Source organism: Podarcis tiliguerta (genome assembly GCF_965153285.1).
Source record: "Podarcis tiliguerta genome assembly, chromosome: Z".
Taxonomy (NCBI): Eukaryota; Metazoa; Chordata; class Lepidosauria; order Squamata; family Lacertidae; genus Podarcis; species Podarcis tiliguerta.
This window is the reverse complement of record NC_139553.1, coordinates 25,236,779-25,250,821: the sequence shown is the minus strand read 5'-3', so window position 1 is coordinate 25,250,821 and position 14,043 is coordinate 25,236,779. Positions and strand designations below refer to the sequence as shown.

At 38.5% G+C, this 14,043-nt stretch overlaps 1 protein-coding gene across 10 annotated transcripts in view; it reads right to left on the bottom strand.

The window, feature by feature from the left end:
• Positions 1-2,353: 2,353 nt before the first annotated feature.
• Positions 2,354-14,043, bottom strand: part of ACSL4 (acyl-CoA synthetase long chain family member 4) — an 81,424-nt gene continuing 69,734 nt past the window's right edge. For all 10 annotated transcript variants that reach the window (XM_083423639.1, XM_083423646.1, XM_083423641.1 and 7 more), the window contains 7 exons: positions 12,791-12,930; positions 12,011-12,183; positions 11,242-11,316; positions 10,455-10,646; positions 9,805-9,919; positions 8,834-8,991; positions 2,354-6,251 (listed from right to left, as the gene is read on the bottom strand). In XM_083423639.1, coding sequence (XP_083279765.1) covers positions 6,094-6,251; positions 8,834-8,991; positions 9,805-9,919; positions 10,455-10,646; positions 11,242-11,316; positions 12,011-12,183; positions 12,791-12,930 — 1,011 coding nt within the window. In that variant the 3' untranslated portion in view covers positions 2,354-6,093. The remainder of the gene's footprint in view (positions 6,252-8,833; positions 8,992-9,804; positions 9,920-10,454; positions 10,647-11,241; positions 11,317-12,010; positions 12,184-12,790; positions 12,931-14,043) is intronic.

The following is a 14,043-nucleotide window of genomic DNA, read 5'->3' as shown; positions in this document are numbered from 1 at the left end:
CTGAATTTCTTCTCCACAAATACTATTGTATTTTCTTTTGCAATTTGTTGTTGTTGTTTAGTCGTGTCCGACTCTTTGTGACCCCATGGACCAGAGCGCGCCAGGCACTTCTGTCTTCCACTGCCTCCCGCAATAGGAAGGACTAATAAAGGCTGGCATAATCACAGTAACGTTAAGAATTAAGTTCTGAGTTTATATGCTATAATAGCAGTGGCTACACTGGGGCATCTTGGTTCTGTGGGAGTGTCAACTTCAGTTCCATATGCATTAGGTGGTTGAAATCCCCACAATAATTCCGCAAGTTAGGTGGCAATATCCCCATATTGCAAACCTGGGGCTGAGAGTAGCTAGTCTTAAAGTCTCCTGGTTTGTGGCAGAAACCCAGAGGTTTGCTGATTTGTGCTCTGTCTCTTAGTCCCAGTGCTCACATAAGCGGATCATCACATCATGGAAACAGGTGTTTAATACCCCCACCTCAAGTCCTCAGTGTGCTAGTGCCCTACTAGTGCAAGGTGGCAAAAACTCTTTAGGTATTCAAGTAAACACATGAGCAGGGTCTACAGCATGGGTAGGCAAACTAAGGCCCGGGGACTGGATCCGGCCCAATCACCACCTCAATTCAGCCCGTGGATGGTCCAGGAATCAGTGTGTTTTTACATGAGTAGAATGTGTCATTTTATTTAAAATGCATCTCTAGGTCACCCAATCACCACCTCAATTCGGCCCATGGATGGTCCAGGAATCAGTGTGTTTTTACATGAGTAGAATGTGTCCTTTTATTTAAAATGCATCTATAGGAATTTGTTCATTCTCCCCCCAAAAAATATAGTCTGGCCCCCCACAAGGTCTGAGGGACAGTGAACCGGTCCCCTGCTGAAAATGTTTGCTGACCCCTGACAGGGATTAAGGTGCTAACTCCACCCCCCACTGCTATTCTTACTGTCCTTCAACTTGAGCAAAGTAATCTGAAGTGAGGAGGCTTCTGTACATGGGGAAGTTTTCCAAATTATAGAATCCTGGAAAATCTGGGTTCTAAAATACAGAGCACCTCCAGGAGTGCATAAGGTTCCCTGCTTCAGAACAAGGCTGGAACTATCACAACCACAGCCCCTGCAGAAGGAGGCAGGTATATAGTTCTATGGCATAGGCAAACCTACTAACCCCCCTTTGCCCTACCTTTGCCACTCAGTAGTGCTGGTTCCAGGTTGTTGGGGTTTTTTTGGGGGGGGGTCTCCTTGGTGGCCTCCAGCCTGTTCACTGTCCATTTATTTACTTCCCCGTGGGCCTAATCAACAGTACCGAGAGAGCAAATAAGGCATGTAGACGTTACTTTACCTTCTCTAATTGAGGAAAATATGCAAGCTCCATTGATCAGTAGTGTATAACCCTACAATGGTGGAGCCTTCATAGGTGTCCAGTGATGCTAATCCCCAACTTCTGTTACGCCACCAAGATACTCTTATTTAAATTTTGGCTCACAGCTAGAATTACCATGTGGTGCAAGCATCATCTTTGTCTTCAGCAACTTCTAATGGGACCTCAGAGAGTAACTTGTCTTGTTTTATAACATTTTGTGAATGTATGCGGTTTTCTTTGCAGTAGCCAGAAACCACCCATAAAATGATCAGCCAACATTTCTTAGTAACTCACATGTCTATAACTAGAATAATGTGTTTTCAGACAATACCAAACAGTTTCATTTGTTTTGGCAAATCTTTGCATGTATAAGGTGGTTTGCTTTGGCTTATTTCCTGTTCAAGCACTGAGGCAGTGCAAATCTAATTATAGAGAACACAATGACATAGCTGAAAGTTAATATTTTTTGTCATAGCTGGCAATTAAAGGCAAGCAAGGGTCTTTGATTATGTTCTTTCTTTCTTTCCTCCTTTTCAAAGGCAACCCCATAGTTAAACACTTTTTTTATTAAATATGAACTATTAAGATGTCATCTCAGTAACATCAACCAGGGCCTCTCTCAAGCTTTATTCTCTGTAATAGCCACATTTTACTGACTGATCTGAGTAAAAGCCAGTATGTGCTCTCCACAAAACCTTGCCTTGAAACAGGCAAATGCCAGTTCCTTAAAGATGTGCATATTCCAGTTATATTTTCACACATGGGAAAGAAAATTGATCTGAAATTTGGTGACCTGGTGCCTAATTAATTGATGTCAAGGTTTTTTTACAAGCTAGTTCTTGAAGAACCACTTGGAGCTAGTTTTCACTCTTGAAAGCTTTCTATAATGCAGTGCTCTGGAAGCCTCTGTGGCTGAATGGTGTATTTTTTAAAAAGGAGAATCTAATAAAAAAGCAAAGAAAGAGCAAAGAAAGAACAGACAAATCAGCCACAAATCTGCAACTCAACTGACAAATTTATTGATGTCTACTCTCACTTCCCAGCTATCCCAGCATCAATTTAGGAAGATTTTAGGGCTTATTTCATACTTTTTCCAGTGACAAAAAGGAGCCTTCCAATCAGCGACTGACCTGGTTTGCGCAACATAGTAAGCCAAACAAGTTTCGCAAGACTACGTAAATGTGCAGCCTCCTGAAGAGAAGCATGCGGCTGCTTTGTTCCCATCTACTATTTTCTATATAGGCCAAGCTAAGCCAAGGCTTGGCTTAGTGTGTTGTCCCAACTGGGGGACTTGTATTTAAGCTCTTGTGGTCTCTTGTGGTAACAGCAAGCTATATCCAAGAACAACCCTGACTTTAGCTTGTGGTTAGTGAGAGAACTTAAACATCAATTCAGCTGACATGGTAAAACCAAATCTTGGTTTAGTTTGGCACAGCAAGAAAAAGTACTTTGCTAAAGCTTGGCTTACTGTTTCATGCAAATCATAGCCTTAGAGGCATTGGATACAGGGGGGCCTCTATTTGTAGTACCATCACCTGGGCTCTGCCTACTTCAGGTTCCCTAAAAGGAAAAAAAACCCACACTCTTGTTTATCTCTCTGCGGTTTCTTGCTAAAGCCCTAGAATATTTTTCATTCCAAGACAAAGATATGAAAATGTAGGCGGTATCTAAAAATTATGTAACAGTCCATCTGTAGCTGCTGGGAAAGTTTACTGGTATGCAGGGATTCATATTATGGAGGTTAGAAAACTGGAAACAAATGAATTCCACAGAATGTGTTCCCTCACTAGTTTGTCTATAGTAATTACATAGGATGTAAGCTGCAGGGGCTGCATAACCTAGTTAAGGCTATATTCACTTGCCTGCAGGTAAGTTCCATTGAACTCAATGGGACTTACTCCTGGATAGAAATGTAAAGGATTGTGCTGTAAATGTATTTTATGGAATAGAAAGTCATGTGAATCTTATATGGACTTGACTTTTAAAAAAAACAAAAACAAAAAACAACTATGACGAGTCTTAAGCTGTGGAAGAAAACTGCGAGACTTTCACAGTGGGAACTTTTAAAAATATATCTTCATGAATACCAAAAATGAGGTTAGTCAATAAAGGCCACAGTAACACCAGAGCAAAGAGACTATATAGGTCAGAGATATACTCAGTGCATTCTAAACAAACACCACAAGCTGCTGTTAAGATTTAAAAGCACACAACAGCTATTAACTCCATACATTTGTTGTTTAAAGATTTGTCGTGTTTGACAAAGTCAATATAGCAAATTTGTGTCTAAGAAAGAGCAATTTTTATCACATACTGAATATAGTAGACTTCAACAATGAGCTCGGGGGAGGGGATCCCTAATCAATAGAGGAAGGATTTCCTGTTTATGTAAACAAGTGTATGTGTTTAGTGAGGAACTACCAAGAGGCGTTTTTCTGGTCCCAATGTAGGACTCGTCATACATTAGCAGCCCTCAGATTGGACTCGACAAGTTCAATTGGCAGTGTGCTGGTTTGATGGGAGAATGATGGTTGAAAAATTGTCTAAACTATCCTTGTGCCTCAAAAATTAAAATTGGTCCTTAAAGACAGAAGAGCTAGTTCTGGCCAGAACAATGGCTCAAAAGTTTGACAATAACTGAAACTGGTGATTTGCTGTTGCTTTGAAGGTTGACTGACCCACACATACACTTCATAGAAGGAAATCTTGCCCAAATCTTGAGTACAGGAACAACATTTCATACAAAAATCCCTTCATTATTTAGAAACAATACTGGATTGTTTTCTTTTGACCATAATATACACACTTAAATATTATGAATAAAAGAAATCTATCTTATAAATATTTTTAGAGCCAAGTCAAAGTATGACACATTGCAATCAAGGGTCACAGCTGTACAAAACTGGAAGCAATGTATAAAAAGGTATTAAGAAAAAAGTGCAAAATAGAACAGCATCAAGAATTGCCACATCTTACAGCATTTCTAATTCAAGTGTGAACTTCTAGCAAGGATATAAAAGTCCAGAGCATGAACTCAAGGGGGTGGGGAAAAAGTAAGAGACAGCTGAATGCAGTACACAAAACACAAAATACAGGAGAGTTGCTGCCTTACTCTCTTCTCAACACACCAAGAATTCCAGTTTTTAAACAAACGTTTTCACAAAACAGAAGTTTTAAATACAGTATTTTCCCTTTAAACACATCCTCAAACAAAAACTTCCAAAGACCAAATTCATCACTCACAAATACAAAATTAAGCTTTTACATATAACTTGTGTGGTGTATTAAAAGAAATAGAAATGCCCTTTCAGAGGGGGAAAAATAACATAAAAACCCATAGGACTTAATTTCTGGTGTTGATGTGCTTGGAAGAGCAGGCAGAGATCCCAATTCACCATACTTGGTAAGTAAAAGTGTATGCTTAAGAAAACAGAGACTACTGTAGCCATCAGACTTGTTTAGTCCCATTGATTTCAAAGGGAGTGTGCTAATAATCTGAAAACTTATGGATGCTGCGTTATCATTGGAAGTCAGCGTAGTGTTGGAGGTGGTAAAGATCATGAACTTGTAATCGTTTAGAAAAGGATTTTTAGATCCTTTGGTGTTTGAATAGGGGGAGTCTCCTTGTGATAGTACAGGACACAACCCTTAAGGAACAGATAGGATGCATCTGAATATGGATTACAGATCAGCTCTGAAGTGTACTTGTTTCCCTTTTAGACACTAAAAACACTGAAATACTGGCAAGCAGAATATCTCACCAGTAGTGCATTCTTTGCCCTGTCCACATTAAATTCATGAACCGAATGATGTGGTCTGTTATCAATAAAGGGCAGAAGCTAGTTTTACAGTTATTCAGTGTAGGGTAAAATGAAACTGGGTCTTTAATACCATAAAAAGTACCACAGGTGTCTCTTCTTCCAGAGTATTTCCACACAGCTAAAGTGTGCTTTTTAGGAGCCTAAACTATGGCCAACTGCACTCAATGTGTATTCAGTTAACTATCAAAAACCCCCACAGTACCCTGTGGTAACATTTCTGTTCCAAAAAAATCTGATCAGTTACATTTTAATAAACTAAATTGCTGTGTGTTTACCAAACACACGCATGGTGCAAAGCAGATGCATGCTAGGATCATTGTGGATCTGTTTTTGGCTGTGTGAAAGTAGCATTCAAGGGAGAAACATCTTTTTCTGTCTTTTAGCTCTACATAATGACAGTCAAATTAAAAGAAACTACTTTCTCTACCAAAGGACCTGAGATTGCAGATTTATGAGCAGCACTCTGGAAAGTATAAGCTTCATTCTGCTTACTCTTTCTTCAGTTTTTCCATATACAACACATAAATTAAATACAAGCTCATTTTTTCCTCCACTTGAAAATCATCATAGTGAAATTATTAAAGATGATTTAATTCCTTATGAGTAAGTGAAGCCAGAATACAAAAAGATAAAAACAATGGTTTACCCAGTGAGGGAGTTTCATATGGACACAACCATTCTTTACTGGGAGTGATCAAATGAAACTACGGCAGTGGGTCAGTCATTTGGACAGCATCTTGAAAGTACAGTTCAGGAAGCCAGTATTGTTCCTTCTTGAAAATGAAGTGTAGCTTTCATCCATTTCACAAAATGTCACTTCTCCATTTATAATTATAGCCAATGTTTGGGGAATGACATTTGTTGCTTTGTTTTAGAAGGAATCCTGCACAACATCTTGACTCCCGATGTCTGGAGATTATTTACCGCCATACATTCGCTCAATGTCGTTGAGGTAATGGTTCTTCAGCTCTTTCCTTTTCAATTTGAAAGCATCTGTGACTAGCCCAGTCTCTGGAGTCCAGGGCTCTGGGCTTAACCGCACTTTGACTGGTATTTCAAACCTTTCAAGTTTCACTGCAGGATCAATTTGGGAGAGTGAAAAATGGAGATTAGGAAACATGACAGTGGTTTAATACTCAACTGATGTGTGCTCATGAACATGGCCTGCACAAAATATTCAACTGTGTGAAGTCTAGTAAAGAGAGAGCTTTTACTGCCTAGATTAACACAGGAAACAACACTGATTTTCAAGCTTCAGGGAACTCTTACCACAGATGTTTGTTCATCACTGCTCTCCTGAATGTCTGCCATGGAAACCTCATGCACTGAAGCAGATTCTGCATTTTCAGGTCAAGTCTGTTGGGCTTTACTGACATGTGACTAAGAATATGTCCAAGACATTCCTGCAGCTGCACATTGCAGTAGTTTTTTTTTTTTTTAAGTGAACATCACTCATTGCTGCTAATTTCACTGAAGAGCCCCTCACCGATAATCTTCCAAGGAACACCAGGGAACTGACTAGACTATATGAATATTAGTTTATTTATTTTTTAAAAATGTAAATATGCATATTGGTTACTCAATACAGAAACCTCCAAAGCATTTTGTTTACAGTGGTACCTCTGGATGCGAACAGGATCCGTTCCGGAGCCCCGTTCGCATCCAGAGCAGAACCCAACCCACGTCTCCACGTGTCGCGATTCGCCGTCTCTGTGCATGACATCATTCTGAGCATCTGTGTGAGCGGCGAAACCCGGAAGTAACGCGTTCTGTTACTTCCAGGTCGCAGTGGAGCGCAACCCAAAAATGCTCAACCTGAAGTTACTTTAACCCGAGGTATGACTGTACTTCCAAGCTTTTTCCCAGAGCCAGCGAATCAGATCAAATTATGCCAATCCTTAGACATCTTCACTGGTTGCTAATTTGTTTACAGGATCAGTTCAAGGTAATATAGAAAAGTATGGTATAAATTAATTTAATAAAGGAGAGCTTCATGTGCTGCTTTTCTGAAGTGTGAGAAGGAATGTAACTCAATAAATATATTTAATTTTAAATTATCATTATAATATAACAAGACATTTAAAAAAAAATTGAAATAAAATTCAGGCTATTGATTTTGCCAGAATGTAATAAACATTAATTTCGGTGTGTTGTGCTTCTTCAAGTAAGAATTCCCATTCTGGCTTACAATGAATTAAACTGGGACTTCTGGAAAGCAATTGGTTAACAACTTGTTTTTTATTGCTGTAGGAACAAGCAAGCTATGATAAGTTAACTGCCAACGTGGAAGAAATTAATTTAAAAGCTCCCATTTAAAATGTACCAGTTTTTGCTAAGAAAGTACTTATTAAAAGACTGCCTGTTCCCATATGAACGTACTAATTTTGTTATCCTGTGGGTAAAGGAATGGTCATACTGTTCTTTCATTACATTTCATTGTTGTTTTTTGTCAACACATTACTGTATAAACTGGTGTTTTAGAATATTTTCTCTACTGTTTATAGTATGTTAATATAAACGTGAATTGTTAACTGCTGTGAAAATTTTGCTAAAAATATGAGGCAAAATAAATGAATTGAATTAAATAAAGCCTAAATGTTTTGCGGGTGTTTTTTTTTTTTTTAAAGAAAAAAATGGTGTACATATAGCCACTAGATGGCAGGAGAGTAATGAATTAGGATGTTCCCAAGGGCTGTCTGCATCCCAAGAAGCAATTCCACTTTTTCTACCCTTACACAGCCCAGTTAACTTTAAGTGACCGTTCCCCACCCCCAGTAATCAATATATTTAAATCTATTGAACAGTTATGGCATATCCAGTCCCTACATTTTGAGAGAGAACCCAGGTCAGGATCCATTTTTGCATTTATTCCTAATGCTTTCGGGTTTTAATCAGATCCCATTTCCTAAAACTCTTAATTTGAATTCTCTTTGCAGTACAGTTCTTGCTATGCCCACAACACATTCAGCTATGTTGCAGTGCTCGAGTACTAGGCTTACACTGCTTGGCACAGTTCATAGCATTAAATACCACGCAGCAAGTTTCAAGTAAAAGGAAGCACAGCCATGTTGCAAGTAAGCTGTGCATTCAGCATGCATCCAGGAGCTGGAATCTTTGGAATGGAAAGGATGGCAGTCCTGGACAGCTGAATACCGAATTCCCATGGGCTATTCCAGTACAACCTCTTTTAAAATGAAAGAGAGGAGGGGAAAATTGGATCCCTAAAAGGCAGCATTTCAGTCAGTCACACAATATCCCCCACTTTCTATGGCAAGTAACCAAAAAGTGTTTGTCCAGACCTTTTCATGCCTGCCACCCGAAGAAACAGAACGAGCATGGAAACAAGAGGAAAGTGTCACTATGTTTGGGGAAAACAGGTTTCTAGGGGTGTATTTTAAAAATAAACAAACCCAAAATGAAGGCATGGCTGACACCCCAAGTATGAGTGGGGTTAGGCGATAAGGCTATATATGGCCTGGGGTGAGAGGCAGTGGCATGGAAGAGTCTTGAGGGCTAGTTAGAAAGCTTGTGGGGCTGAATGTGGCTCTTGCGCCAAAGAGGGTCCTCCACTCCTGCTATTGTCTCATTTTGTTTCAGGTCTGACTTTTGTATCATTACAACGGTATTCTGATACCCAGAAATAGCTGTTTGCTTACTTTTGTTAGCCATCTGCTTAATCTCTTTCAGGACTTCAGATTCCATTGTTGGATTGTTACAGATGTCCACCCAGCTGCCAGTTGCACCTTTCTGTTCAGCAAGAGCAGTTAATTTCTTCTGATTAGGAACCACAAAACTGATGACGTAAGATTGGTCACTAGAAAAGAATGCAGGAGAAATTCATTCAGGACCCATAATCATTCTTCTTTGCTTGCAAAAAATATATGTTCCTATGTGCTTTAGCTAGAAAAGTACTCCAATCCTTCAAATCTGTAGTGTGGGTTGTATCCAAGGCTAGTCCTTCTCAGAGTAGACACAATGAAATTAATGGCAACAACTGAAAGGTTCATTAATTTCAATAGGTCAGCTCTAAGTAAAATTTAGTTGGATATAAACCACTGGAGACAACTCATTTATCACAACGTTTGATTAATAGTCTTGAAAAGAAAAAAAAGGAGTGCATGTAAGATTCAACACAATTCCAACACAGAAGTGTTAGTAAGAACAAAAAGGAAAATACAGCCCCATGTTTTTCTACTACTTATAGGAAAAGTCTGTTGCTGTTAATTATCTCATTTCTATATAAAGACTAAAGATGAAGAAAAAGAGGGTTGCTTTTTTACTTGTAAAATGCTGGAGACATTCAGGTGCTACCTATTTGAAATACAGCAATTCTTTCCAGAGCGATGAGAGAGTTAACAGCTGCTGTTTCTCTGTGCCAACTTAATGTACCTGTAACCTGAGCTAGGGAAAGGCATGTGTGTCAGCTCCAAACCTGTTGAAGCAGCCCTGTGTCTAATTTCCACTCCTGCAATTCTATAGTCATGCAAGAAAGCCTTTAGATAGTAAAGAACAAGGCTCATTTTAACTAAATATGCTACTTTGCTTTTCAAAGTAATTTGGGGTTTTTAAAAGCCCCCCAGAGACCAGCAAATCAAATTTATGAGTACACAAATTCATACAAACCTACCTTTTGGCATAAGCACATATATTGTCAATAAGTGGACAGTTTTTCAGAGCTGCCTCAACTTTGCCCAGCGATACATATTCTCCTGCCTGCAACTTCACCAAATCTTTTTTGCGATCTGGGGAAATAATTGGGTGAAATGGTGCTTTAGAGAGAGCATGCAATTTGATCCTATACATCTTTACTCAGAACTATGTCCCACTGTATTTGTGAAGCAAACACCCAGATAAATGTTTCCATTTACACCATGTGTTAGGAGAAAGCTCAATATACAATCAGATGTTTCATTTTGTTATTCAAAGTGACAAGGGATTTGCCTTTGCAACAGGGACTCTACTATGAGTTCGATGCCAAAGTAAAAAATGTATACAGTACATAAAATTTAAAGTCAAGATTAAAAGAATTTCTGTTAAGATGTACGGCAAGACAGAATTTGGTTAAGGCTCTAATATAGCACACTCCTGTATAACAGGAAGACATAATACAATGGGTGACTGAAATCCAACCAAATCATATTCAGAGTAGATTCACTGAAATAAATGGAACCTGTTTAAGTCCACTGATTTCTACAGATCTTCTCCAGTATGACACACATTGGATATTAAATGTTTAAGTATCAAACTTCAGTCCAATCAGAAAAAAAGATAAGGCACCTATGATTTGCAGACAGCCATCAGGATGAAACTCTCCAATGTCTCCAGTGCAAAACCATTGTTGACCATTTTCATCAACAATGAAATCTTCTGCTGTTTTGTCTTCATTTTTGAAGTATCCCTTTGAGACATTAGGTCCACCAATTATAATCTCTCCCCTAGGGTTTGGTTGGTCTCTGTTCGTATAGCCTCCTGAAAAAGTTATATAAAATAATTAGCAATAACAATGATAGTTCTCGCTTTCCTGCAATCAATGAGAAATAAAGCAAAGCAGCTATAAAGCAGGCTATAAAAATAAGCAGTAAAGCTATATAAAAATAAAATGCTGTACTGAAGAAGTGAACATCAATGATTAACTGTATCAAGATACCAAATTCACAGGGACAACAAAATGCCATCCTTTATTAGGAATGACCAATGCCTAAAATGCTCCTCCCCCCTTTAATGCCAAGCCAATTGAGCCTGTTACATGACAGGCATAAAGATGACACCAACTCTGGCCTATGCATGGTTACTCAGAATTAAGGACCCCCCCAAAAAAAATAATAATTATGGGGTTTATTTCCAGTAAGTGAGCATACAATTGCAGCTAACGCAGCCATCTTCTACATGCTTACTAAGCAAGCCCTATTCAACTTAACTGGAATTATCTTCTGAACAAATATGCATAGGATTGGTCTGTAAGTTTGACTGGTAAGTTTTTCAGGGTTTATACATGCATTATATTAGTAACTGAAAAATGGAAAGTGCTGATGTAATTTGTACTGGACATGCAGTGCTCTCTTACCTTCTTGCCAGTCTCTCAGTTTAATCTCACAGCAAATTAGAGGAGCCCCTACTCTGCCAGTGCTGTAGTCAGAAACTAGAGGAAAATCAGAAAAGATTTAAGACAACAGCCAAAAGAGTTTTTCCATTTTAAAATTCTAGGTGCTTCCAGACTGTTGCTGTTTTGTGGATGATATTCAAGCAGAAACAGGCAAATTCAACTAATGCAATTAAAGTGGATTTGGCGCTCTTGTGCAACAAACTCACTTCCAAAATAAAACAAAATAAGACTTTTGTAGGAAAGAAAGCAATGGGAAAATGACTGAAAATCATCAGATAACAACTGCTTGATGCAACATTGTGTAACCTACCCATACATTTAAGATAACAAATCAGATGAATGCTCAACAAACAGATTCTCTGGAAGCATCGTATAGAGACTAGATAAAAAAACAACCAGCGAAAAGTTAATTCAATCACCGTATTTTTCGCTCTATAAGATGCACCCGACCATAAGACACACCTAGTTTTGGGAGGAGGAAAGCAAGAAAAAAAATATTCTGAATCCCAGAAGCCAGAACAGCAAGAGGGATCGCTGTGCAGCAATCCCTCTTGCTGTTGTGGCTTCAGCGACAGCTGCGCAGCCTGCATTCCCTCCATAAGACGCACACACATTTCCCCTTACTTTTTAGGAGGGAAAAAGTGCATTTTATAGAGCAAAAAATATGGTATTTAGCAGAAAACCATACCGACCTCCTGGAAACAGAGATGATGTAACCCAAAATTGTTACCTTCAGTAATTGTCCCTGCTCCGCAGGTTTCTGTTAACCCATATCCTTGGCCAACAGGACAGCAAAAACAAATGTTCATGAATCTTTGTGTTTGAGGTGAAAGGGGCGCTCCTCCTGAAAGCATCATGCGTACATTCCCTCCTAGGAGTGCTTTCACCTTGTTAAATAAGAGTCTTAAAGGAAAAGAAACTAGCATTAATAAACAAGTATGTGCAATTCCAAGATCTCCTTCCTGACAAACAATGTGATCTGGATTATGCCCTATTGTTACAGCAGTGGCTAGCCGTCCCATTTTTAAGAAACTAAATGGAGGCATATTTACATGACACCCAATAATAATGGCTGTGTTTCAAACCAGATTTAGACTGTGCAGTTCAAATCCAAATGTGCACATTCTGACTGCAATGCATTCATCCAAAGCCCACTGAAATGTCAGGAGAAAACTTTATGGTTTTAACTTCCACTCTATGCCCTTTGTTGAGTGCTAGCACTAAAAATGTTTCATATGGTAGAAAGGTTAAAAAGGTTTCGCAACCTAGATGATATTGGAATAGTAGCCTAAAGTGCAATAGATTAACCCCTACATAAGAATTATTCAGCTACACTTGAGGATGTACAGCAGCAGGACCATATCTGGGGTGCTTCTTGCACTGGTTCTTTAGAATACAAAATTAGTCAAAATGCATTTACTCAATTGTTGCTCCCTATATAATTACTCGTAGCTATATAATTACTTGTAGCTTTAACATATTAACTGGCACATATATGAAATATACTTACAAATTACATAGAGGTGCATCATAACCCCTTTTTATTTGTTCCAATTTATAGTCATATCCTATCTTGAATAGTGTTCTCTGGATATAGTTCATCTCTTGAACTTTGCTCATAACGTTCTTATAAATTCGGTCCATGATTTCCTATAGAAAGATTTTTTTATAAAGGTGAGTGTTGAGAAAAAATACCATTCCTGCTTATACTAGTACAGTCTGGCAATCTAAAAAGGCAACAGGAAACAGGAATCTCATTCATTTTAAACAGCTTAGTTTTTCCTTAGTTGTGCAATGCTTAGTGTACAGTCTAGTTAATCTATTTATGGTCAATGTTAGCCGGGAGCCATTCTGCGTAGGCACAAGCTGAAATGCACAATGGAAAAATTGAGCTTTCCTCCCTTTCCCTCTGAGCTATGCTATTTCAACAAGATTTTAGTATAGCACATTGGTTTTTAATGTTTAAGAAATAGTTACAACAGTGTCTAATTTGCATCACTATAGTATCTGAGGACAACCTTCAAGGTCTGCAGTTCTAACCACCCCATTCTTTTCTTTTTGTTAAAAACAACAACTCATAAAGGAGTTTTCCAATTGCCCCAGCACTGACTTTTGTTTATTTTCTGAGCATGCTACTTTATATGGGTCAGACTTATGGGACACTCATGAAACTTAATGAAGTAAGTTCTTTTTCTGCAAGTTGGACTTTCTGCCATAGCTTGCATTAGGTCTTTCACAGTGCAGTCATGTACATATCTATTCAGAAGCAAATCCCAGTGAAATACAACGGAGCCTACTCTTCGGAAAGTGGACATAGTTTTGCAGCCTCAATTGCTGGTTAAAATCACAATATTTTGTGGTGGCAGGGAATGAAGATAAGTTAGGTTGCCTATATTCAACAGCAAGTCAGCTATGTAAATTATTAGCTGCTAAGATATCTATAGTAATAGCATGGATTATTTGCACTCAATCATGCACTCAAATATCCCAGACTCAAGGACCAAATATAATTCTAAAATGTATAATATATATATTGGATTGCAATCCTATGTACACACTTATTGGGGAAGATATGTCACTGTATCTTTTAACTACTAAATTAAAATAAAAAGTTACCATACAGATTCACTCTACTTCTTAGTGTTGAGGCTGTTGGGAGTGAATGATATGGAAAATAAAATGAGACTTCTGGTTTGGCTTGCCATGGCAGAGGCTGTTGATTACATCTCTGCTGTTTTGCGCAGGATATTTTGAGGATGAGGT